This window comes from Taudactylus pleione, unplaced genomic scaffold (genome assembly GCF_031769625.1).
Source record: "Taudactylus pleione unplaced genomic scaffold, aTauple2 ptg001562l, whole genome shotgun sequence".
Taxonomy (NCBI): Eukaryota; Metazoa; Chordata; class Amphibia; order Anura; family Myobatrachidae; genus Taudactylus; species Taudactylus pleione.
Window position 1 is genome coordinate 343046 of NW_028285959.1, and position 25487 is coordinate 368532.

Here is a 25487-nt window from a genome sequence, read left to right on the forward strand (position 1 = left end):
ATGGACTGTCTGACATGCCTACTTGGATGCTGTCACCGATATAATCCTCCACCATTCTGTCAATGGTGACAGTATCATATGCAGTGACAGTAGACATGTCAGAAATTGTTGCCAGGTCCTTCAGTCCGGACCAGATGTCCAAACTTGGTCCTGCCTGCCCTGCATCACCGCCAGCGGGTTGCTTAGGATACCTAAGTTTTTTCCTGGCAGCCCCAGTTGCGGGAGAAAATGAAGAAGGAGCTGTTGACGTGTCACGTTCCGCTTCAGCTGACAGTGTGTTCACCAGCAGGTCTTTGCACCTCTGCAGGCTTGTGTCGGCCGGAAAGAGAGACACCACATAGGCTTTAAACCTAGGATCGAGCACTGTGGCCAAAATGTAGTGGTCTGATTTCAACAGATTGACCACCCTGGAATCCTGGCAAAGCGAATGAAGGGCTTCATCCACAAGTCCCACATGCCGAGCGGAATCGCTCCGTCTTAGCTCCTCCTTCACTTTCTCCAGCTGCTTCTGCGAAAGCCTGATGAGGGGAATGACCTGACTCAAGCTGGCAGTGTCTGAACTGACTTCACGTGTGGCAAGTTCGAAGGACTGGAGAACCTTGCACAACACGGAAATCATTCTCCACTGCGCTTGAGTCAGCTGCATACCCCCTCCTTTGCCTATGTCATAGGTGGATGTATAGGCTTGTATGGCCTTTTGCTGCTCCTCCATCCTCTGAAGCATATAGAGGGTTTAGTTCCACCGCGTCACAACCTCTTGCTTCAGGTGATGGCGGGGCAGGTTCAAGAGTGTTTGCTGGCGCTCCAGTCTTCGGCACGCAGTCGCTGAATGGCGAAAGTGGCCAGAAATTTTTCGGGCCACCCAAAGCGTCTCCTGCACACCCCTGTCGCTTTTCAGAAAATTCTGCACCACCAAGTTTATTGTGTGAGCAAAACATGGGACGTGCTGGAATTTGCCCAGATGTAATGCCCGCACAATATTGGTGGCGTTGTCAGATATCACAAATCCCCAGGAGAGTCTAAGTGGGGTAAGCCACTGGGCGATGATTTCCCTCAGTTTCTCTAAGAGGTTGTCGGCGGTGTGCCTCTTACTGAAACCGGTGATACACAGCGTAGCCTGCCTTGGAACGAGCTGGCGTTTCTGAGATGCTGCTACTGGTGACGCTGCTGCTGTTGCTGCGTAAGGTGATGCATCTACCCAGTGGGCTGTCAGTCATATAGTCCTTAGTCTGCCCTGTTCCACTTGTCCACATGTCCGTGGTTAAGTGGACATTGTGTACAACGGCATTTTTCAGGACACTGAGGACACTTTTTCTGACGTTTCTGTACAGTCTCGGTATAGCCTGCCTAGTGAAGTGGAATCTAGACGGGATTTGGAACCGGGGACACACTACCTCCATCAATTGTCTAAATCCCACTGCACTAATGGCGGATACCGGACGCACATCTAACACCAACATAGCAGTCAAGGCCTCAGTTATACGTTTTGCTTCAGGATGACTGCTGTCGTACTTCATCCTCCTCGCTAAGGACTGTTGGAGGGTCAATTGTTTAGTAAAAGTAGTGGTGTTCCTACTTCCTCTCTGGGATGATGAACGACTCCCAGCAACAGCAGCAGCGGCAGCAGTAGGCGTAGCAATGCAGGATCCTCCGGAGGAATCCCGGATAGGAGAGTCAGTCATGCCAGTGACATGGCCTGCAGGACTACTTCCGATCCTGACTAAGGAGGAAATTGACGAGGAGGGAGTTGACTGTGTGGTTTGCAGGCACTTGGATACAACAGGACAACGGGATTTAGGTGTCCCTGGACTGCTTACGGTCTTAGCCAAAGTTTCTGAACTTGACAGTAACTTTTTATGAACGCGCTGCAGGTGCCGTATAAGGGAGGATGATCCTAGGTGGTTGACGTCCCTACCCCTACTTATTTCACCTTTACATATGATACATATGGCAAGACAGTTGTCCGGATTTGGATAGAAATATTGCCAGACCAAAGAGGTGGAATGTTTTGTCTTCTGCCCAGGCATGACCGTGATGGGCTTTTTCATCCCACGGACAACAACTGTCTCCCCCGGAGCCTGATTTAAACAAACCACATCACCATCAGAATCCTCCTCGCCAACTTCCTCCTCAGCGCCAGCTACACCAGTATCCTCATCCTGTTGTACTTCAACAGTGACATCTTCAATTGGCATATCAGCAAGTGGACTGTGGGTGCTCCTTTCAGCACTTGCAGGGGGCGTGCAAATGGTGGAAAGAGCCACCTCTTCCCGTCCAGTGCTGGGAAGGTCAGGCATCGCAACCACCAACACACTTGGACTCTCCTTGGGGATTTGTGATATCTTCTTAGAAAGCACAGTTCTTCGCTGTACTTTTGCCAGCTTAACTCTTTTGATTTTTTTAGAGGGAGGAGGGCTTCCATCGTCATGTGAAGCTGAACCACTAGTCATGAACATACTAGGGATCGACCTTAGCCATTCCTTGCCACTCCGTGTCGTAAATGGCATATTGGCAAGTTTACGTTTCTCTTCAGCTGATTTAAATGTTTTTTTCAAGGTCATTTTCCTGAACTTTGTCATTTGGGATTGTATGTGCCCTCTATTATGACATTGGGCATCGGCCTTGGCAGACGACGTTGATGGCATGTTATCGTCTATGTCATGACTAGTGGCAGCAGCTTCAGCACTAGGAGGAAGTGGTTCTTGATCTTTCTCTATTTTATTTTTATCGGAGAAAGTTTGGTCCTCCATTTGTTATATCGATTTGATATATACGTGCGGCTCTTTACTTATGGGACACAGGCGCACGCTTGGCGCTGCTCCTTTGTTGATGCACGTGCGGCTACTGCGCACACAATTCACAAACACAGAAAATAATTTTTTTTTTTGGTTTGGACTGGAGTGTACTTTGGGGGTTACAGCACCCTTTAACGGTCAAGCCAGCCGGCCCTTTACTTATGACACAGGCGCACGCTTGGCACTACTTTGTTGATGCACGTGAGGCTACTGCGCACACAATTCACAAACTCAGAAAATATATTATTTTTTTAGCACTTGGGGGGAGCACCCCTGATGGACAGAGCACCCCCTGGACAACACTACAGCACCCCTTTAGGACTGGGACACTGCACAGGACTTTGGAGTGGACACAGCCCCTATGGAGAACTGACTGCACAACACAGTCCAGCCAGCCCCTATGGACTTTGAAGTAGTGGACACAGCCCCTATTAACAACAGCAGCACAGCACAACACAGCCAGCCAGCCCCTATGGACTTTGAAGTAGTGGACAACAGCAGCACTATACTACACTACACTACACTACACAGCCCTAACTCCCACCCTCCCTCTTCACTGTCCACAGCCGAGTGAGAAAATGGCGCCGACGCGGGTACCTTATATAGGATCCAAAACCCGCGAGACTCGGAAGGCGGGATGATGACGTTTTCCCTCGATTTCAGATCCGAGTCAGGCGGGAAAAGTCGAGCCTGACTCGGATCGGAGGGCTTCGGATTTCAGAAATCCGAACCCGCTCACCCCTTATGTATGTGTGTATATGTGTGTGTGTATGTATGTATGTATGTATGTATATATATATATATATATATATTTATATATATTTATATATTTTTTTTTGCATTGTATGTGACTTATGCTAGCGCTGACTGTCTGTGCTTTATTCTCTCACCTGTCAGTATATATCTATCCCTTTTCTTTACAAACTGCCCTATTACAGGTGTACCTAGGGTGGTTCTGAGACCTCGCATATATATACTTGTCAATATTTGTGAGGTTTGTCACATACTGTTATGTGCTGCACGTTGCCATATTTTAGATGGAACTGTGTTGCATATGTTGATAATGGGTCCCTGCAGCTAATCTTCGCGTCAGTCAGGACCAGTATCGTGCTGCTTGATATTTCCACGATGATTGTTAGTCAGATATGTCTGACCAGGAAATGGAGCACGATACTGCACCCATTTTTTGCTATCCTGCAAGTCATGTTCTGCAGGTGTGAGTACGGAGGATTTGACTCAGGAAGGGTTATGTATTTGGTGCCATCAGGTGCCAGGCCCCCTTAAAGGACCCCCTTGGGCGATTTGTTCCTAAAGACCCTAGCCACCACTGCGGATCGCCTGGTGGCCCCCATAGTTGTAACCCGCTTGGGGTTACCTTAACATGCTACCCTTCCCTCTCAGGGTATCTCGCAGTTCTTGCACTTTACCCCTGTGACACAGACTGTCGCTCCATACCAGGGTTTTTTACAGTATATGCAATTCCCTCAGGTACCACAACAGTCTGTCTTTTCCCTTGCAGGGATTACCACAACAGCCACCCTGGGTGGATGTCGTTTTCTAAGAAAAACAAGAAGGCTTAATATACGCCCTGTGGTATCTCCTCAGTCTGTACGGCTGTCTAACAGTTTGTCAGCCAAGGGTGATCCAGATAATGTATCGGACTCCTATTCCTCTCACACGAGGGGCAGCTTAAATCATTATTCCTGCTTGGGTGTTGGTGGTCAGGTCCATCCTAGCTGTAGAGGATGTCAAACCTGCACCTAAATCATATCACCCTCAGTTTAAGCATTAGTGTCTTTGGCTGTTTTCCCCCCTCTGACCAGCGGGTGGATCACATGGCGGGGGTCTGGCAATCGCCAGATAAGAGGTATCACAAAAGCGTTGGGCCTCATATTACCCATTCCCTGAGGTTCATTAAAAATTATAGGAATCACCTCCTGGGGTTACTCATCTGATTAAGAGCGCTACTATGCCTCCCATCACTGCTCTGACGAATTCTACGGATGCGTAGGTGGTAGCTTTGCCTGAAATCAATATACTCTCTTTCAGGGACTGTTGTCCGTCCTACCATGGCTATCGCTGGGGTGACTAATGCGATTGAGTGTTGGGCTGATGCATTTGTTAGACCTTTTTCCCTCACAAACTTCTGGGGATCAGATGCCTTTTGCTGCTCACATTCAAAATACACTTTCATATGTTGAAGTAACAACATTGGTTGCCAGTCTCCTAACCTTTTTAGGGTTTTCGCTGTGACTGTAGCCGCTTCCATACCCTATCTCTGCGCTCATGGAAGGCAGAGGTGGACTCCAAGATGGGCCTTAAAATGGATTACTCTATATTGGGGAGATCTTGTTTGGTCTTGACCTTGAAAGATTGTGGCAACGTTGGCAGTATCACAAACGGCAAATTTCCGCCTTCAACTACTTCCACTACTGGTCCTCGGACTAATTCTGTTAAGTATTTTTGTGCTCAGGGAAAGCCTAAAGGACCGTTTTTTCCTAGGCTGTCGGCCTCCATGAGGGCCGCCATACCCGGAACCAAGCAGACTTGGACCTCCAGATGTCCTGCTTCTAAGCCTGATGGGACGGGTCTTCATCTGGGGAATCCCAGAGTGAGGTGCCGACTTTTTCAGTTTACCAAGTGCCGGTGTAACTCCACCACAGATGCTTGGGTAAGGGATGGGGTCTCTCATGGGTACGCCCTCTCCTTGCTCAGACTGCCTCCCCGCCTGTTTTGTTACACAGGCCCTTCTGCAGACCCGAACAAGGCCTTACAAATACAGAATGCTATACAGCCCTTGCTGTAAGCAGGGGTAGTTATGCCAGCTCCGCTCTTTCAGTGAGGGACGGGTTACCATTCGACTGTCTTTCTGGTTCATAGGCTGCATGGTCCTCATTGGCCTATCCGCAATTTCAAAGCCCTGAGCCAATTACTAAAGGTGCCTAGGTTCGGGAGGGAACCCCTACGCTCCATCATCCGAGCTATGGAACCTGGGGACTTTATGGTGTTGCTGGATATTCAGGATGTGTACCTAATAGAGCCCTCTCATCAGCGTTATCTCAAGTTTGCTGTCTCACAACAACACTTACAATTTTCAGGTTCTCCCCTGTGGACTGTCCACAGCCCCACTGGGGTTTTCCAGATTTTAGGGTTTTCATGACAACCCACCTGCTCAGGGTATCCGACTGCTCCTGTATCTGCACGACCTCCTGCTCTTAGCAGGATCACAGGGGTACTTCAAAGACATTTTCGGTTAACCATTGCTTTCCTTCACAAGCACAAAGGGTTAATAAACGAGGAAAAAGTCCTTCCTGAATCCCTCACAGGGTGTGTATCCTCTAAAAGACCTGCTAGATCTTCCAAATCGGAGAGTCCTTCTGATGTCTGACAAGATCTTCTTCACTTTTCAACTACGAGTGCGCAGATGTCTCCACTGTCGACGAGTGTCCTTACACTCAATAATGCGGGTCCTGGTATCCATGCTGTCTACATTAGGAATGGTGGAATATGCTCCGTTCCATTCCAGGCTTTTGCAAAGATTGATCCTCTCCAGGTGGAACGGGTTTCTCCATCGAATCAATGTTCAGACGATTATATTCTCTCCCGAGGTGCATACATACTTCATGGTTAACCGGTAAAGGTTCAGTCCGACAATGTCACAACAGTGGCTTACATCTAGGAGACACTAGAAGTTGAGCGGCAATGACAGAAGTGTCACACATTCTGACATGGACCAAGGGTCACCTTCCGGCCAGCTCTGTGGTGGTCTTTCCAGGAGTTCTTCATTGGGAAGCGCGCTTCCTCAGCCATCGTGACGTGCATTCCAGAGACTCTGCTCTTCACCATGAGTGGTTTCAACTTCTAGTAAGCAGATGGGCCTCCCGGAGGAGGTCCTCATGGCCTCCTGCCTCTATCACACGCTGCCGGTGCCACGTTGTCAGTGAAGTGGACCTTCCAATTTGTGTACCTGTTTTCTCCAGTCTTCCTTGAGTTCTTCGGAAGTTCAATCGAGACTGAGGTACTCTCCTACTGGTAGCTCCAGATTGACCCAGTCGTCACTGGTATTTAGATTTTCGGAGTCTCTCCATCAATACTCCGTTCCTGCTGCCACAGTGTCTGACCTGTTGTCTGTGTCCTTTGTTTTTTCCGTGGACCTGGATTGTTTGTCTTTGACTGCGACACTACTGTGGTCCTAGGGATTCTCAGACTCTGTCATCATTGGGATGTTTAGAGCGTGTTAGCCGATTTTTGCTGGGATCTACCACAGTGTGACATACTTAATTCTTATGGTATCGTACCTGTAGCTATGGGTGTTTAGAATTTCCAGAAGTTCTGGCATTCTTTCCAGCTGGATTGGGCATAGCCCTCCACCTCTCCTCCCTGAAAGTGCGGGTCTCTGCACTGTCAGTATGGTTCAGATGTAGAATTGCTCTACTCCTGGGTATCCAGACCCTCCTTCAGGGTATCTTCTGGATTCTACCTCCCTTTATCCCCTAGGGGCTCCTTGGGATTTGGTGGTGGTTCTTTGTGTCCTCCTGGGGCCTCCATTTGTACCACTAGTTTTATGGCCCTTCCGTGGTTTATAGCTTAGGCTCTTTCTTATGGCATTTGCATCTTACAGGAGAGTGTCGGAATTGGGAGTGTTCTCACATGGCTCCCTCTTATGGATATTTCTCCAAGGCGGGTAGTGAGTCGCACTTGTTCTGTTTTTTCCTAAAGTGGTTTTTGAAGTTCCGTATTATTCAGGAACTTATAGTACAGACATTTCAGTCACCAGTCCTCTCGGCTGGTGTGGCTTTATTCACTGTGGTCCGGCCTCTCTGTATTTAAGTTGTCCTTACCTGTTCCTTCTGGAAGTCATACTCTTTATTTGTGCTCTCTGGATTGTACAGGAAAGGATGGCCGGCCAATGAAGAAAAACATTGGCTAGGTGGCTTTGTATGACTATCTCAGGGGCCTACACACAAGTAGGCCTTTTATGTTTTGGTTTCTATGGATGCTTCTACTCAGGCTATGGGTCTCTCGTGGGTGGCTCACTCTGGCACCTCGGCTGTTCAGCCGTGCAAGGTGGCCACGTGGTCTTCTGTCCACACCTTTCTAAGGTTCTATGCTTTGGATTCTTTTGCCTCTTGGGATGCTTCCTTTGGGCGCCAGATTCTCATCGCAGCACAGGAGCATCCCCACCCTTTCAAGGACTGCTTTGGGACATCCCCAAGTCAACCCTGTGAACCCCCTATGTACCCTGAAGAATAAAATGAGATGGTAAGAACTTAACCTTGTTATCGCTCTTCGAAGTCCATAGGGCCCACAGGGCACCCACCCTGACGCACCTGGCTTCATATGGGCTGTGTTACTGGTCACCGGTTTCCCTCTCTTCAGAGGTGCTTCTGTCTCTATCTTGGTGGCTACAGACATCTCGTTTAACCAAGGGTAGCCCCTTTGGATCCCGGTCTGGGTAATCCTAACAACGGACGCCAGTCTCCAGAACTGGGGCCCAGTGACCGGTCTGCACTCCTTTTAGGAGCTTTGGTCATCGGTCAAATCAACCCTGCCAATCAACATATTAGAACTTCGAGCTGTCTACAGGGCTCTCAACCTGGCCCAGCACATACTTCTGGGAAAACCTGTACAGGTTCAGTCTGGCAATGCCACAACAGTGGCTTACATCAACCATCAAGGATGTACTCTAAGTTAGGCAGCAATGACACAGGTGTCCCATATTCTGACATGGGCCGAGGGTCACAGCCCGGCCATTTCGGCAGTATTCATTCCGGGAGTTCTCAATTGGGAAGCAGACTTCCTCAGCCATCACAGCGTGCTTCCCGGGTAATAGACGCTTCACCAAGAGGTGTTTCAACTCCTAGTGGACACATGGGGTCTCCCAGAGGTGGACCTCATAGCCTATCGACACAATCACAAACTGCCTGTGTACAGGTCCAGAACAAGAGATGCCGAGGCTACCTTTTGTAGACTCATTGTCAGTGAAGTGGACCTTCCAGTTTGTGTACCTCTTCCCTACAGTCTCCCTTCTTCCTCGAGTTCTTCGGAAGTTCAATGAAGATGGAGGTACTGTCCTGGTGGCTCCAGCTTGGCCCAGATGTCATTGGTACTCAGATCTTTGGAGTCTCTCCATCGACACTCCGTTCCTGCTCCCTCAATGTCCGGACCTGTTGTCTCAGGGTCCTTGCCTTTACCTGGACCTGGATCGTCTGTTTGACGGCGTGGCTCTTGAGACATTCCTCCTAAGGGCCAAAGGATTCTCTAGCTCTATCATCAACACAATGCTAAGAACGCGTTAGCCTGCTTCTGTGAGGATCTACCACAGTGTGGCATTCATATTTCCAGTAGTGTCGTACTAGAGATTACGACCTTCAGGTGTTTTGAATTTCCAGTGTCCTGGCACTCCTTCAAGCTGGTTTGGACCTCTGCCTACGCCTGGCCTCGTTGAAAGTGCATGTCTGCACTGTCAGTGTGGTTCCAACATAGAATTGCTCTGCTCCATGATATCCACACCTTCCTCAATGGTGTCCTCCGGATTCAACCTCCCTTTGTCCCCCTAGTGGCTCCTTGGAAATTTTCAGTAGTTCTTCTTCCTCCATTTGAACAACTAGATTCGGTGGAACTTAAGTGGTTAACAGCTAAGACTCTTTTCCTTCTGGCTATTGCATCTGCCAGGATGTTGTCAGAATTTGAAGCGCTCTCCTGTCGTTCTCCCTCTCTAATATTTCACCAGTACAGGGCTGTGCTTCGCACTCGCCTGTTCCTTCATAAAGTTGTTTCTTGTTTCCATATTAATCAGGAGATATAGTACTTTCAATGACCAGACCTCTCAGCAGGTGAGGCCTCCTTGGATGTGGTCCGTATCCTCAGGATTTATGTTGACCGTACCAGTTCCCTTCGGAAATCACTCTTTGGATTTCGCATGAAGGGATGGCCAGCCATCAAACAAATATTTGGATCCATGGCTTCATATGACTATTTCAGAAGCTTACTCACAGGCGGACCTGCATGTTCCAACTTCTGTTAATGTTCATTCTACTTGATCTGTGGGTCACTCATGGGCAGCTCACCGTGGCACCTCTGCTGTTCAGTTGTGTAAGGCGGCCACGTGGTCTTCTGTCCAGACCTTTCTAAGGTTCTATTCCTTTGATACCTTTGCCCCTCAGGATGCTTCCTTTGGGCACCAGATTCTTCTCCCAGCACAGGAGCATCCCCATCCTTAAAAGGACTGCTTTAGGAACCTTTGAACCCTGAAGAAGAAAATGAGTGCTGGTAAGAACTTGCCTTTTTTGTTAACTTTCTTCGAAGTCCATAGGGTTCACAGGGCACCCATCCTGACTCACCTGGCTTCATATGGGCTATGTTGCTGGTCACCGGTTTTCCATCTCCTTCTGTGTGAGAAAGTGATTCTTGTGTCTTCCTTTTCTCTTATCCTCCTCTGGCATTTCGCTTGATACGTACTGAGGTGCCTCTGGCTCGGTGGCGGGGTTTAGAGAGAGTGGAACCAATGCATCCTGGGAGCTGAAAGCTTACCTGTGTGGTGACCGGATTCAGTTCTATTACCTACACCCCAAGGTCTCCCTGTGGGCCCTATGGACTTTGAAGAAACCGTTAACAAAGGTAAGTTCTTACCATAACTCTAATTATTAGCTATTGTTCAAATTAGAAAGTGGGAAAATGGTAGCAATGTTCTTTGTAATTGAGCTATTCTGCCAACAGTCTGTTTTCACCAGGCAGTCATTATTTTCAGTGTCTGAAAGTGCTGTAAAAAAGAAAGGAATACCCAAATGGGTAAAAACAGGCACTGAAATGATCCTTTTTATCTAGCAGCTACTATAATAAGGGATTGTCACTCCCTAATACACATGGAAAATACAACAAAAGATAGTAGCGCTGGTAATATCAATTACTTGTGATTCATAAATATCTGAAAGTGCTGTAGCTGCAGTGGGTTTTGAGCATATCATTTGGGCTAATGCAGTGGTTCCAAACTTTGTACCGTGGGGCACTTACAGGGGTGCCACGGTTTGGTGGTCAATGACCAGATCAAATTATATATGGTCCATGTGATAGGCAAAACCAGTGCCCATCATTGCCAATCCTAAAATATATGAACAAACAACCCAACCTTGTCCTCCACCACATAACTGACCCTAAGGCTGACAGGTAAGCACAATTAACTTTATTTAGAATTGTTTCTGAATTTTTCAAACTCTTGGCTAGAGATGTTTTTTAAACAAAAAAAAAATGCTGATACTCTAGGGCGCCGTTATTTAAGTAAGTTTGGGAACCACTTGAGTAATGTATCACTGGTTTCCAATGAGTGTTGGCAGGTATGGCAGTGTTACTCGACAGTTTGTGTGACTGATCTATCCCTTTGTGTTAAATGTTGTTACATTTTGGTTTTATACTGTACTGTGCACTTTAAACTTTTTTCTTTTGAACTAGTTTTCTAATTTTGACGTTTTCTTGTTGCGTAGTGGATTGCCACAGACTGCACTACAGACAGGACGATTTTATTCTCCTCTGATAATATGGATATGACTGCAAGCAACACTGTTGCCATTGATCGGCTTGTTGAGGCAAAACTAAAGAAAACAGATACTGGTTTATTTTTGTCGAGTTTAAAATCCCAAAAAACTGAGGAATCAACTAGTAACATAAATTTACCATTTTCAATCAGCGGTCAAAAGAATGCAGGTTTCCAGCTGCTGACTGATTCCTCCTGTCCAACAAAAATAAAGTTTGAGGATTTCTTGGCGACCTTGGCAAATGACAAAGCAAAAACTGTAAAATCAAACACAAATATCTGGACAGATGATGATAACAAGGAGAACATTTTTCCATATGTGTCTAAAGAAAATAGATCTAACAAGAGTGTGGATCCATTTTTTCATGCTCTGGAGAATACAGGAGATGTCACACACGTATTCAGAGAGCAAGAGAATGGTCTGGAGCTAACAAAATGCCACACAACCAACATTACTAATTTCACTCCAATGTTCAACAGAGACTTCCCAAATAATAATCCAGGCAGTACCTGTACTAGCAGTGCTAGCAGGGACACTGAGAAGCAAAGCTTACATCACTTAAAATTATCTGGCAACACTAGTAAATGTCACACAACTTTTTCTAATGATCAAACAGTGTTGATGAATGATGACATGGACTTAACATTTAGTCATACAACTCACATAGATATAGTGTTATGGAAACCTCATCCTATATGTGATGACCAGGTCTTCCCCAATGAAAAGACCATCAATTTTAGTGATGAGAACGAAATGGAACTTGCGAAAAATGTGGTTTTGTTGAGTAGTGTAAATGCAGGGGAAAAGAGCCTAGTCTGTATGGAGCAAACTACAGTTTTTCCGGATCAGGAAATGGACATTACCACTAGTCATACAGTAGCTATAGATGGTTTAACAGTGGATCATATGAGAAACCAAACGTCTACCTATTCTTCTGCTAACAAAGTTCCAGCAACATTTGAAATACCCACAAGTGAGAGTTATGGTTCTGGTGCAGAAAACCCTCAAGGCAGAGTATGTGATATCAGCGGAAGGGAGACCTCTAAGCAGCAAGAGCTGTCGGGTAAGCCTGCTACTCCTTTTGTGTCTATCCATTGCAAAGTCCGCCTCTGACCTTGATCAGAATAAAGGTTTTGTGGACATTCCAAAACGCAATCCTGTAAGTCACACATGCTACCCACGGCCACAAGCTCAGCAGTGCGCCGGACAGATCAGAGGGGGCTGGCTGCAGGTGAATTCCTACTCCAGCAGTTGTAGAATAGGGGATAGACTCCCGGGTGCCGACTCCAGGTGCACTGGTTTCTCCCCCTGATTGCTTCCTTCTCTGCTCCTGCACAGTGCCACACCTAAGTGCCCTCCGTAGATCCTGACAGGAGAGGTGGACTGTGCTGGGGGGCAGGTACAGGCTGGACCTCTTTTCAGTGGTTTCGGTGAGGGAGGTTGTAGCCACCAGGGGAGGGGGGGAAGACTAGTATTTGCATACTGGGGGAAGTGAGGCAGTGTGCTGCAGCGGAGGTCCCTTCAGCTCTGACACTCAGAAATAAGGGGTGGAGCAGAGGAAAACCGAAAAAAGAGGGAAATGGGGCTGCTAACAGTTTATTGTAATAATTAACACTCAGTTACTCACTTTACATTCACAAACTCAACTCCCTGCCTAGTTGCCTGCTTCCAGTCCTTCCCTGCCTATCAGCATGCCTCCGTGCCTATCTTCCTGCCCCATGCAGTCCTCTCCCGCCAGCCAGCACACCTCCTCACCTGACTCCAGCCTACTCCCCTCGCCTGCCTCCAGTTCACTCACATCCAGCCTTTTTCATATTTTTTATGTTTTTTAATTGTTTTTATTTAAACAAGGATTGAGGACAGGCAGGCTGCTTGCTGTGGCAGTCTGCCTGCTACGTGGGAGCCGCCGGGAAGGGCACTGCCACGGCTACTGCAGCCTGTGTCCGGTGACCCTGGGGAGGGGGCACATAACAAATGGAGTCATCGGACTCTGCGAGGACCCGCCACTGCTGACACCGGTATGTGTCCGGGTTCCTCGCCGCCCCCTCAGCCCAGCATCCCGGCCGCAGCAGCCCGTAAATATACCCCACCACTCCTGACTAGCTGGAGTGGTGGGCCAATAGCTGGGCATTGACAGATTGTCACTATAGGTGCCTCTGCGTGGTGCTAATAATTGTAGCCGCACCGGGGCTTGTACTGTAGAATCTCCGGCGACGGCATTCATGGGGGCACTCAGATACCGCTTCAGCGCGGCTGTCTGTAAGCTGAAAAGCCGCTCAGCAGCTGTCAGTCTTCACCGAGCCGGTGCTTACAAAGAACATCGGCACAGAGTTGAACTCCCGCGTGGCTGTTTAGGCGCGCTAAAAAAAACCCGGGGGGGGGGGACCGCGAGTGGACTGAAATAACAGCGCCTTGCTCTCCCTCCTATTGTTAAAGGAGGAGATGCTGCACCTCTCAAGGTCAATGCAGCGCTGACAAGCCGTCAAACGCCCAGTACCTCCCAAATGGAGAACGATTGGTGTAGCGCCGCGGTATGCGCGCTAAACGCCCGCCATTAGTGGGAGCTGTATAAAAATCCTACTGATCGGAGGTTGTTAGCGCCTGGCTATTCCCGGCGGGGCGGGGCTTTGGTCCGGCGCCCATTACTGCTCCCGGGCAGCAGGTGCCGCAATTAACGCTGGGCTCAGAGCACGTGCTGCGCAGCTGTTACACAACCTCCTTCCCCTGCCAGTAAACCTGGCAGTGTCAGAGCTGCTAGATGAGACCCGCCGCTGCACTCTGCGGCTGGGTCTCTGGTTAATGCCTAACCACTGATTCCCCATCCTATTTAATGAGGGGAGGAAAAGCGTCTAAGCTTCTCGCTTATTTGGCGCGCAGTACAGCGCATGTTTATTATAGCATGCTCTTGGCAGTCCTGAGAGAGGTTTGGACTGCACCCACTGTAATGTTGCAGCTAGTTCCAAGGCAGCCTAAGGTATATGACATGCCTACATGGGGTATGTATGTGTTTATATAAGTATGTATATGCGGCGCCTTCTTGCATATATAAATGTCTGTCTGTTATTGCCAGTTTTGTCTATTGATGTTTCCTATTGATGGTGCGGCGGAGTGCGCTGTGCTGTGTAGAAACTGTTGATTTATAGAAACTCCCCTGTGCATAGCAGTAGCATATATGGGGAGCTGCAGAATCTAGATAGAACCTAGTTTGGCCTCTATTATAGTATAATGCTGTGATTATTCTGATGCATACTGAGCGATTTTCAAACCTATGCACGCAGTGTAGCAGTCTTCCTGCTTACTGAGTTTCGCAGCGTCAAGGTCCATATAAATGTTGACTCATCTCTATTTCCTATATGGTGGTCCCTGCGTGGAGATTCCACAATGAATTGTTAGAGGGGAGAGCACTGCAAAACAGTCGGCCCCACAACTATCCGAACTGCTGCCCTACGTCATTGTGATAGTACTGGTGTAGAGGATAGTTATGACCATTTTAAAATTGTCTACCTCAAGATGGCTGCAGGAGTCTAAGTATTAATCAGTACTCATATTGAAGAGCAGCACCTCTACATATCATGGGACCCGCTGCCACTAGTATAGAGATTCCGGGGCCCTGACATTAGCTCAGGGGGGAACATGCCGCTGCCAAATACAGAGTCCATGTCACTTGCCCTCTGCATGATCTGCCGATCTATGCCTGTGTCAAATAGGCCTGTATACATCATGTATACTGCAGTATATGTCATTGCACTGAGGTTGTCTCTTTGATTCCCACTTTGAAAAAGTGGGTTCAACTGGAGCTAAAATGGCTCACCTGATAAGGCGAGTACACCAGTGACAGAAGGGTCCCAGGATCAAAACCAGTCTGGGACATCACGCTGTTTATAAAAAACAAAACAAAACGGGCCCCTACGCCGTAGCAGAATGACGGCCACACGCGTCACATGAGCAGTCTCCCTGCGTGGAGGTAAGCCACATGTATTATTTCATACACAAGCCCTATTTTAGAACCTATACATATGTCTGGAGTGAAGTTTGTCCTGGGCTCAACCAAGGTCTTGGCTCAGTTCATTCCATGGCTCTAACTGTTGCTCATGTTAAATATTATTGTCACCTATTGATCTTGATGTTGGTACGTGTGTGCATTGTTGAGGTCTATATATGTGTGTGTGTGTGTGTGTATGTATATGTGTAATAAAAATATATATATATATCTCTCTCTATCCTTGACAAAAGGGCGTCCAGCCCTGAAACGTTGGCAATAAATTCAATGACTGATTAAGACCTGCAGTGCCGCCTTTCTTTGCTCTTCTACACCTTACACTGAGGAGGGCACGCAGGCGTCTTCACTTGTGTAAACGGAAGTGCCGGACCGATTGGACCTATACAATATTGGGGCTCCTTTTGAGGATATCCTAAAGGGCCAGGGCACCCGTCTGCTTCATCTCCTTTACAAAAAATAAGGATTACTTATCTTTGCTTTTATCTCACCATTCGTGATTGTTTAATCACGTTACAACATGGAACAAGCTGCAACACCAGGACCGGTGGATAGTACAGGTTGCAGGGGAATTTACAGCAGCCATAAGGAACAATACAGCTTCACTGATGAAGAAGCTGAAAACATTCTCTTTAAAGAAAAACTAACACAGGAGGATTCCAATGCAATCAATGAGGACCTATTCCGTCATTTACTTAAAATGAAAAAGAGAGAGATTGATTTCCAATTACATGGTATTTCCCTGTCTGAATATTATCGTGAGAAAATGCTACCTAGGGGCTTCTGGGTTAAAAATAGCCCGACTATAGGACGATATAATCCTGATTTTTGTCATAAATGGACAGGCATATTAAATGTGGGATGGATCTCATGCTCCTCGTAATAGAGGAGGCATGCAAGGAGCTGAAAAACATCAGAGAAAATTTCCCTGTTTGAAATTACCCACAAAACAACTTTACAGCAGGAAACAACAAATGATCTATATCAGAAATTAAATATCCATGTGAAAATTACAGGAGGGAATTGATTAAATTCAAAAAAAATAAATTGCATATCGTTCGAGCAGATTATGAAGGGAATAGTTTACCGCTGGTTAACAGGGAATGAACAAAAAAGACCTTCCTTTTTTAGACAGAAGCAGAGTTGGAGAAAGAGAAGAGGGACCAATACTACAAGTGACAATATCACTTAAAACAGCGATAGTGATACGATGAATGTGGACTAGGATGGACCAAGTCAAAGTATATGCTTCCCTTTAGATGCACCTCCGGCAGGAGTTACAGAACCAACAGGACGCCCACCCAAAATAAAAGAAACCATGACAAGAAGAGGGAAGAAGAAGACTTAATAGTAAACCTATACTCCAAACAACTATCTGAAGTGGAAATGAGGGTTTTGAATAAGGGCCTTTCATTTGTACCGACTAAGATCTATAACGAATTTGAATGGCAAGAAGATTTACATAAATATACCCGCAAATTGCGACTGTGTGAATTTTTTCAGCACAAAGTCGACTTAGATCAACCACTACCCTTTTCCCACTTCATTCAATCAAGATCCACTTCAAATTTTGATCCACAGTCCCTTAAATTCATCCATTAAGACCTACTCAAGATTACTGGACAATTCAGTAAAAAGATACAATATGACTAAATCTGTAAATCATTACAATCTAACCAGTGAGGAAAATAAAGCTTTAAAACAACTAGGTCAACGCATAGACATGGTGTTCCGCCCAGCGGATAAGGGCGGTGCTCTTGTTGTATTAGACCTGAAGGACTACAAGACGGAAGCTAATCGCCAACTATCAGACCCTATGGTATCCAACAAACTATCAAACAATCCTACCATAGAATACAAAAAAGAGATTGATGGATTACTCAAACAAGCCACTGAGGAAAATAAAATCCACCAAATTGTGTTTGGCTGTAACTCAAAAGTTCCCTGTGGTGCCAGTCCTTTACCTGGTACTGAAGATTCACAAAGTCTTGTACAGCCACCAGGTCGCTCAATAATATCGGTAAAAAATTCATTATACCAACCAATATCGCAATTTTTAGATACAATTCTACAACCCTATGTCTCCAAACAGACCACTGTGCTTAAAGATACTACGTCATTCCTTCTACAGCTTAAACATATTGACAGTACCTGAAAACACCTTGATTTGCGTAATGGACGTATGCAATCTATACACCGTTATCCCACACTCTGAGGGTCTTAATGCTACCAGGGAATTACTCACAGCTGAAAACTACAGTGAATGTGATCTGTTTTCTTTTACATCTGCTGGAACTCACCTTAACTCGCAATTATTTCCTGTACAATGGGGAATATTACCTACATGGGTTGCGCAATGGGCAGCAATGTGGCCCCCACCTATGCGAATATTTATATGCTTAAAGAAGAACAAAATATATTTTTTCAGAATCATGAAATATCTAAGCATATATTATTCTTTTGTCGCTACATAGATGACCTCTTCATGTTTCGGTTGGGGGGCGAACAAGGTTTCATTGATCTGATGACATCCATTAACAATAGATAATCTCCTATAAAATTCACTTATCAGTATAGTAAAGAAACACTAAACTATCTAGATGTGAAGGTGTCCCTCGTTAATGGAAAGATTGCTACATCAATATATAGCAAACCTACAGATAAGAATAATCTTTTACTTGCTTCAAGTCATCACCCCACATCATTGAAAAAGGGCCTACCAAGATCACAAATGCTCAGGGTGGCCAGGTTAACAAGCAATCCGGAGGAATTAGGAGATGCATTAGATAACATCATTACCAAATTCTCCAATAGAGGATATGATTTGAACCTATTAAAACGGCAGAAATTGGAAATACTTAAGATTAACAGAGACCAATTGCTACAACCCAGAAAAAAAACAAGATAAGTCGGTAATCACTTGGAAACAAAGATACACAACCTCCAGTCCAGTAACTCAACAAGCTAGTAAAGCCCTATGGCCAATACTAGCAACAGATAGGGATTTGCCTAGTTATAAAGGGCAACAGCCCATGACATGTTTTCTAAGAGGACGCAATGTAAGAGATATAATTGTACATGCGGACATCACAGGGTTTGAGAAAAAAACTGAAGAGGGAGTCCAATTCCTTAGTAAAACGGGCGGTTGTTACAAATGTCTGAAATGTGTCACATGCCAAAGTATGGTAACAGGTGGTGAATTCAAACACCCCCATAAAAATAGAACGTACAAAATACACCATGTCTTATCATGTACATCGTCATACATAGTGTATATTATCACCTGTCCATGCGGATTAACCTATGTAGGAAAAACGATCAGAACCATGAGAGAAAGGATGGCACTACATCGTACAGCAATAAGATCTGCGCTACAAGGAAAAACTACAGACCAACCTGTAGCGTGTCACTTTTCAGAACACAAACATTCATTGGCAACTTTTAAACACAAGATCATTGATCATGTTCCAGCTACCCTAAGAGGGGGTGTTAGGGAAAGAAAACTACTGCGACTTGAAGCCAAGTGGATAATGGAACTTGACACGATTGTACCAAAAGGGTTAAATGACAAAATCTGTTGGAATACGTTTTGATTGACATTTTCGTGACTAGTATCTAATAAGATGTTTTCCTAATTGCAATGCCCAGTAGCATCTAACCGCTGTGTATAGCGGTATACATTGTTTCTATTAGAATTCATGTATTACATCAGTAATACTTTCTACCTTATTTCTTAGCCATCCTCAGTTTGTGCAATTATTGCATTATATAGATTTCTTGATACAAATGTTTTCCTATAAGTCTCTATAATATGGTGTCATTAGTGTATAATACAGATTGTTTGATACAATTGTTGTCTTTATAAAATTGTGTATGTATGTTCTCAGGGAAGCATTACCACATTCATTGGTGGCGTCATGTTCTTTAATTGTTTTTTATTTCACTTTGATACAGTGTGGCTGATGATCGTGGCATCCGGGTCTCCTTGGTTACCAGGGAATCCGGACACAGCGCACGTCATCAGAGGGGGACGCGCCCTGCAATGTGCGGATGCGCGGGCCTCCCAGAGCCACACACATGCACGGGTGAGCTATTTAAGGTAAGAACCTTGGTATATCTTTTTATGTATCCTTGACAAAAGGGCGTCCGGCCCTGAAACGTTGGCAATAAATTCAACGACTGATTAAGACCCGCAGTGCCGCCTTTCTTTGCTCATTGTGTGTGTGTGTGTGTGTGTGTATATATGTGTGTATATATATATATATATATATGTTGGGACATTGACAGAATGTTCATATTTTGGCCTCTATTCACCACCACAATGGCTTTGAAATGAAACAAACAAGATGTGCTTTAACTGCAGACTTTCAGATTTAATTTGAGGGTAATTACATCCAAATCAGGTGAACGGTGTAGGAATTACAACGGTTTCAATATGTGCCTCCCACTTTTTAAGGGGCCAAAAGTAAAGGGACTATCAACTCAAAAGCTATTTCATGGACAGGTGTGGGCTATTCCCTCGTTATTTCATTATCAATTAAGCAGGTAAAAGGTCTGGAGTTGATTCTAGGTGTGACATTTGCATTTGGAATCAGTTGCTGTCGACTCTCAATATGAGATCCAAAGAGCTGTCACTATCAGTGAAGCAAACCATCATTAGGCTGAAAAATCAAAACAAACCCATCAGAGAGAGGAAAAAAAATAGGTGTGGCCAAATCAACTGTTTGGAACATTCTTAAAAAAGAACACACCGGAGAGCTCAGCAACACCAAAAGACCTGGAAGACCACAGAAAACAACTGTGGTGAATGACAGAAGAATTATTTCCCTGGTGAAGAAAAACAGTTGGCCAAATCAAGAACACTCTCCAGGAGGTAGGTGTATATGTGTCAAGTCAACAATCAAGAGAAGACTTCACAAGAGTGAATATAGAGGGTTCACCACAAGATGTAAACTATTGGTGAGCCACAAAAACAGGAAGACCAGATTAGAGTTTGCCAAACATCTAAAAAAGCCATTACAGTTCTGGAACAACATCCTATGGACAGATGAGACAAAGATCAACTTGTACCAGAGTGATAGGAAGAGAAGAGTATGGAGAAGGAAAGGAACTGCTCATGATCCAAAACCTAATACCTCATCAGTGAAGCGTGGTGGTGGTAGTGTCATGGCGTGGGCATGTATGGCTGCCAATGGAACTGGTTCCCTTGTATTTATTGATGATGTGACTGCTGACAAAAGCAGCAGAATTAATTCTGAAGTGTTTTGGGCAATATTATATGCTTATATTCAGTCAAATGCTTCTGAACTCATTGGACGGCGCTTCACAGTGCAGATGGACAATGACCCGAAGCATACTGCAAAAGCAACCAACGAGTTTTTTAAGGCTAAAAAGTGGAATGTTATGCAATGGCCAAGTCAATCCCCTTACCTGAATCCAATTGAGCATGCATTTCACTTGATGAAGACAAAACTGAAGGGAAAATGCCCCAAGAACAAGCAGGAACTGAAGACATTTGCAGTAGAGGCCTGGCAGAGCATCACCAGGGATGAAACCCAGCGTCTGGTGATGTCTATGCGTTCCAGATATCAGGCTGTAATTGCCTGCAAAGGATTTGCAACAAAGTATTAAAAAGTGAAAGTTAGATTTAGGATTGTTTAGTTTGTCCAATTACTTTTGGCCCCTTAAGTGGGAGGCACATATAGAAACCGTTGTAATTCCTACACCGTTCACCTGATTTTGTATGTAATTACCCTCAAATTAAATCTGAAAGTCTGCAGTTAAAGCACATCTTGTTTGTTTCATTTCAAAGCCATTGTGGTGGTGAATAGAGGCCAAAATATGAAAATTCTATCAATGTTCCAATATTTATGCACCTGACTGTGTGTGTGTATATATAGAGATATAGATATAGATCATAGATAGATATAGATATGTGTGTGTATAGATATATAGATATAGATGTGTGTATATGTGTATGTGTGTGTATGTGTATGTATATATATATATATATATATATATATATATATATATATATATATATATATATATATATATATATATATAGTATTTATTTTCATGATAATCTGGTGCAGGAGTCTGGCAAGAATGCTTCCTATATTGGTACGAACTCTTCCTTTTCAAAGAGATTGCTTCTCATGCAACTATGTTCTCTGGGTTTACGTGTGTGTATATATACTTATATATTCACATTTCTTGTATGAATATTTCCTAATTGGGAAAACCTGTTTTTTCTACTTCAGGGTCCATAGGGGGTCCACAGGGTTGACCTTGGGGTATAGGTTGGGAACCAAATCCGGGCACCACGCAGTTAAAGCTTTTAGCTCCCAGGATGCACTTGGGTCCACTCTCCCTATAACCCCGCCCCCCAGCCAGAGGCACCTCAGTTTAAGTTGGTGCCCGGCCGGAGTCGGGTCACCGTTACTGCAGGGGGGCTGCTTAGCAGCCCCTAAGCTTAAAAGAGTTTTATTTTATTATTTTTTTACTACTCTTCAGAGCGGCAGCATCAGACTGTCCAATGGACGTCTGAGCTGCCGCTCCTACACCCCGCCGGCGCTGCGACGCCAGTACAGATCTGGGGATCGCAGCGGGACCCCAGAGTCTGTACTAGCCGGGCTCTGGAGGAATCCCTGGGCTGCTGCCGGATCGACGGGGACAGGTAAGTCGCGTGGTCACCGCTTGCGGTGACCCGCGTGTACATGCAGCCTTATGCCTCCGGTCTCTGGGGACAGACCGGAGGCGCTAGCGGTGGCGGCGGGCTCCCCCTCCATGGAGGCATACCCCGCGTGTCCACAGCCCACCAGGGATTATAGCGGCAGCGGGAGCCGGCATCCCGGGGAGTTAATTGCTAGCCAGGGGAGGAAGCCTTCCCTGTCTAGCGGCTCCTCCCCTCAGCTCAGCGCGCCTTTCAATGCTACAGTCTGGCGTCGCTGAGCTGCTTCCTCCGCGGGCCACGCTTCTTCTGAGGTCTCCAGCGGCCATTATCTCTCTGTGGTGCTGCAGAACTCTTAGGATGTCAGTGAGCCCAGTCCCCCTGCGTACCTGGCCATTTTGGGTGAGTGTACACAGCGCTATAGCCTTCCCAGACACTGAATCTGGGCAGTTGAATGTAGCGACATTGTGCAGTATATTATATGTCATGCTTATGTATGTATATATATTTTTCTGCATTGTATGTGACTTATGCTAGTGCTGACTGTCTGCTTTTTCTCTCACCTGTCAGTGTATATCTATCCCTTTTCTTTATCTGCCCTAATACAGGTGTACCTGGGGTGGTTCTGAGACCTCACATATATATATTTGTTAATATCTGTGAGGTTTGTCACATACTGTTGCGTGCTGCACGTTGCCATATTTTAGATGGAACTGTGAGTTGCGTACGCTGATAATGGGTTCCTGCAGCTAATCTTAGCGTCAGTCAGGACCGGTATGGCGCTGCTTAATATTTCCGTCAAGATAGTCAGATATATCTGACCAGGAGATTGCACACGATACTGCACCCATTATTGCTATCCTGCAAGTCATAGCCTGCAGGAATTAGTGCGGAGGATTTTAACTCAGAAAGGTTTACGTATGCGGCACCATCTGGTGCCGGGCCCCTTGCACGACCCCCTTAAAGGGCGTTGTTTCTCAGGATCCTCTCCTTTGAGGATCGCCGGGCGGGCCCCATTGTCGTCACTCGCTTGGAGTTACTTCACCATACTGCCCTTTTGAACTCGGGGTATCTCGCAATTTCTTGCAATTTACCCCTGTGTCACAGACTATCGCTCCCTGCCGGGGTTTTTCACAGTACATGAATTACCTCCGATACCACATCGGTCTGTCATTCCCCTTGCAGGGATTACCACAACGGCCACCCTGGTGGATGTCGTTTTATACGAAATACTAATTGGCGTGATATACGCCCTGTGGTTACTGACCAGTGGCTCTGCCGTGAACTGGATGGTATATTCGGCTCTTTCCCTCTCACATGGGGGGAGCCGATCTCAAGTATTATTATCCCTGCTTTGGGGCTGGTAGCCAGGCTCATTCTGGATATAGAGAATGTCGATCCTGCACCAGTATCATACATCTCCCGTTTTCTGCCCAGCGGGTGGATCTCATAGCGGGAGTCTGGCTGTCCCCAGATACGAGGAGTCACAAAGGCCTCCTGTTTCCCATTCCCTGAGGGTCCTCACAAGTAATGGAAATCCCCTTCTGGGATGGATTTGTATGTTAATCATCGGGTTACAGGCATTAATACGCCTCCCATCCCGGCCTGGACGAATTTTACGGATCCGTAGGTGGTAACTTTGCCTGAAATCAATGTACTCGTTTTCAGGGCCTGTTGCCCGTCCTACCATGGCCATCGCATGGTGATGCTTTTGTGACGTTTTTCCCCTCCAACACGTCTGAGGTTCAAATATCTTTTTGCCGCTCACAAAATATGCAGTGGTCATATGTGGGATTACCTCATGGGATGCCGGTCTTCTAACTTTCAGGGTTTCGGCGGCGTCTGTATCCGCCGCAGTACCCTATGGCTGCGTTATGGGAAAGCAGAGGTGCACACTCCTTCCAGGGGGAAGTTCTTGTTTGGTCCTGACCTTGACAAGATCGTTGCATCATTGGCAGTATCACTAATGGGAAGATACCGTCTTTAGCTACTCCCACTACATTCGGACTAACTCTGTTAAGTCTTTTTGTCCTCAGGGTCAGCCTAAAGGCCTGTTTTTTCCTAGGCTGTCGGCCTCCACGGGGGCCACCTTATCCAGTACCGAGCAGTCCTGGACTTCCGGACGACCCTGTTTCTACACCTGAGGATATACCCTCAGCCTGACGGGACAGGTCTACATCTGGGGAATTTCCAGAGTGAGGTACTGATTCTCAACGGCCTCTCATTGCTCATGCAGCCTCCTCACAGGCATTGTTACACGGGCCCTTCTTCAGAACTGATCAGGGCCTTACAATCCCAGAAAGCTATACAGTCTTTGTGGTAAGCAGAGCTATTTCGGCCAACCTCACTATCTCAGTGAGGGACTGGTTGTTCTACTTTCTTTTTGGGGCGGTGACCGACTGGTCCTCCTTTGCCTATACTCTGTCTCAAATCCCTGAATCAGATTCCAACGGTGCCTTGACTCAGGTGGAATCGTCCATGCTCCATCATCCGATGTTTGGAACCTGGGGATTTTATGGTATATCCGAGTATTCAGGATACGTACCTACGGGTACATACAGAGCCCTCTCATCAGCATGGGTTCAGGTTTGCTGTGCCACAGCAACACTTGTAAGTTTCGGGCTCTGCCTTTTGGGGCTGTCCTCCACTCCACCGGGGTTTACCAGCTTTATGGATTTTCTGACAGTTCACCTGTTCAGTGTATCCGAATGCTCCTTTCTCTGGACGGTCTCCTACTTTTAGCAGGATCACCAAGGTACTTTACCGCCAGGTCAGGATAACCGGGGCTTCTTCTCGTCACAGAAAAGTCCTCCCTGCATCCCTCACAGGGTTTTCTTCATCTGGGAGCACTGCTGGATTCTCAGAATCTGAGAATTTTTCTGGCGTAAGACAAGATCTCCACTCTTCAACTTCGAGTGTGCGGATATCTACGCAGTCGACATATGTCATTACTCTTTGTGATGCGCGGTCTACCAGAGTGTCTACCTTTTGGTAGGGTGGAATGTGCTCAGTTCCATTCCAGGCCTTGCCATAATTGACTCCCCTCCAGATGGATCGAGTTTTTTCCATCGGATCGCTGTTCGAACGATGATACTTTCTACGGAGGCGAGTTGGTCTCTGTCCGGGTGGCTATGGCCATCTCGTCCAGGGTGTTCTTTGCTAAAGACAGTGTCTGGTCCGCATTCATTTCGGGGCAGTTGGACGTCTGTCGCTTCTGCCCTGCCACTTACCTTGTTGATACTTTAAGCTGTCTTGGACTTTCACTCTGGCCTAACCCATTTGTCACGGTAAACCTGAATAGGTTCAGTCTGACAGTGTCACAACAGTGGCTTCCATCTAGGCAACACTGGTAGTTGGGTGGCAATGTTAGGAATGTCACCCATTCTGACATAGTCCAAGGGTCTTCTCCTGGCCAACTCTGCGGTGTTTATTCCCGGAGCTCTCCATTGGGAAGCGGGCTTCCTCAGCCGTCACGGCGTGCATCCCGGGGA

At 46.2% G+C, this 25487-nt stretch overlaps 1 protein-coding gene across 3 annotated transcripts in view; it reads left to right on the forward strand.

Annotated features, from left to right (window-relative positions):
* Positions 1-25487, forward strand: part of LOC148442377 (uncharacterized) — a 138005-nt gene that overhangs the window by 45164 nt on the left and 67354 nt on the right. For all 3 annotated transcript variants that reach the window (XM_088464013.1, XM_088464015.1, XM_088464014.1), the window contains one exon: positions 11276-12389. In XM_088464013.1, coding sequence (XP_088320139.1) covers positions 11276-12389 — 1114 coding nt within the window. The remainder of the gene's footprint in view (positions 1-11275; positions 12390-25487) is intronic.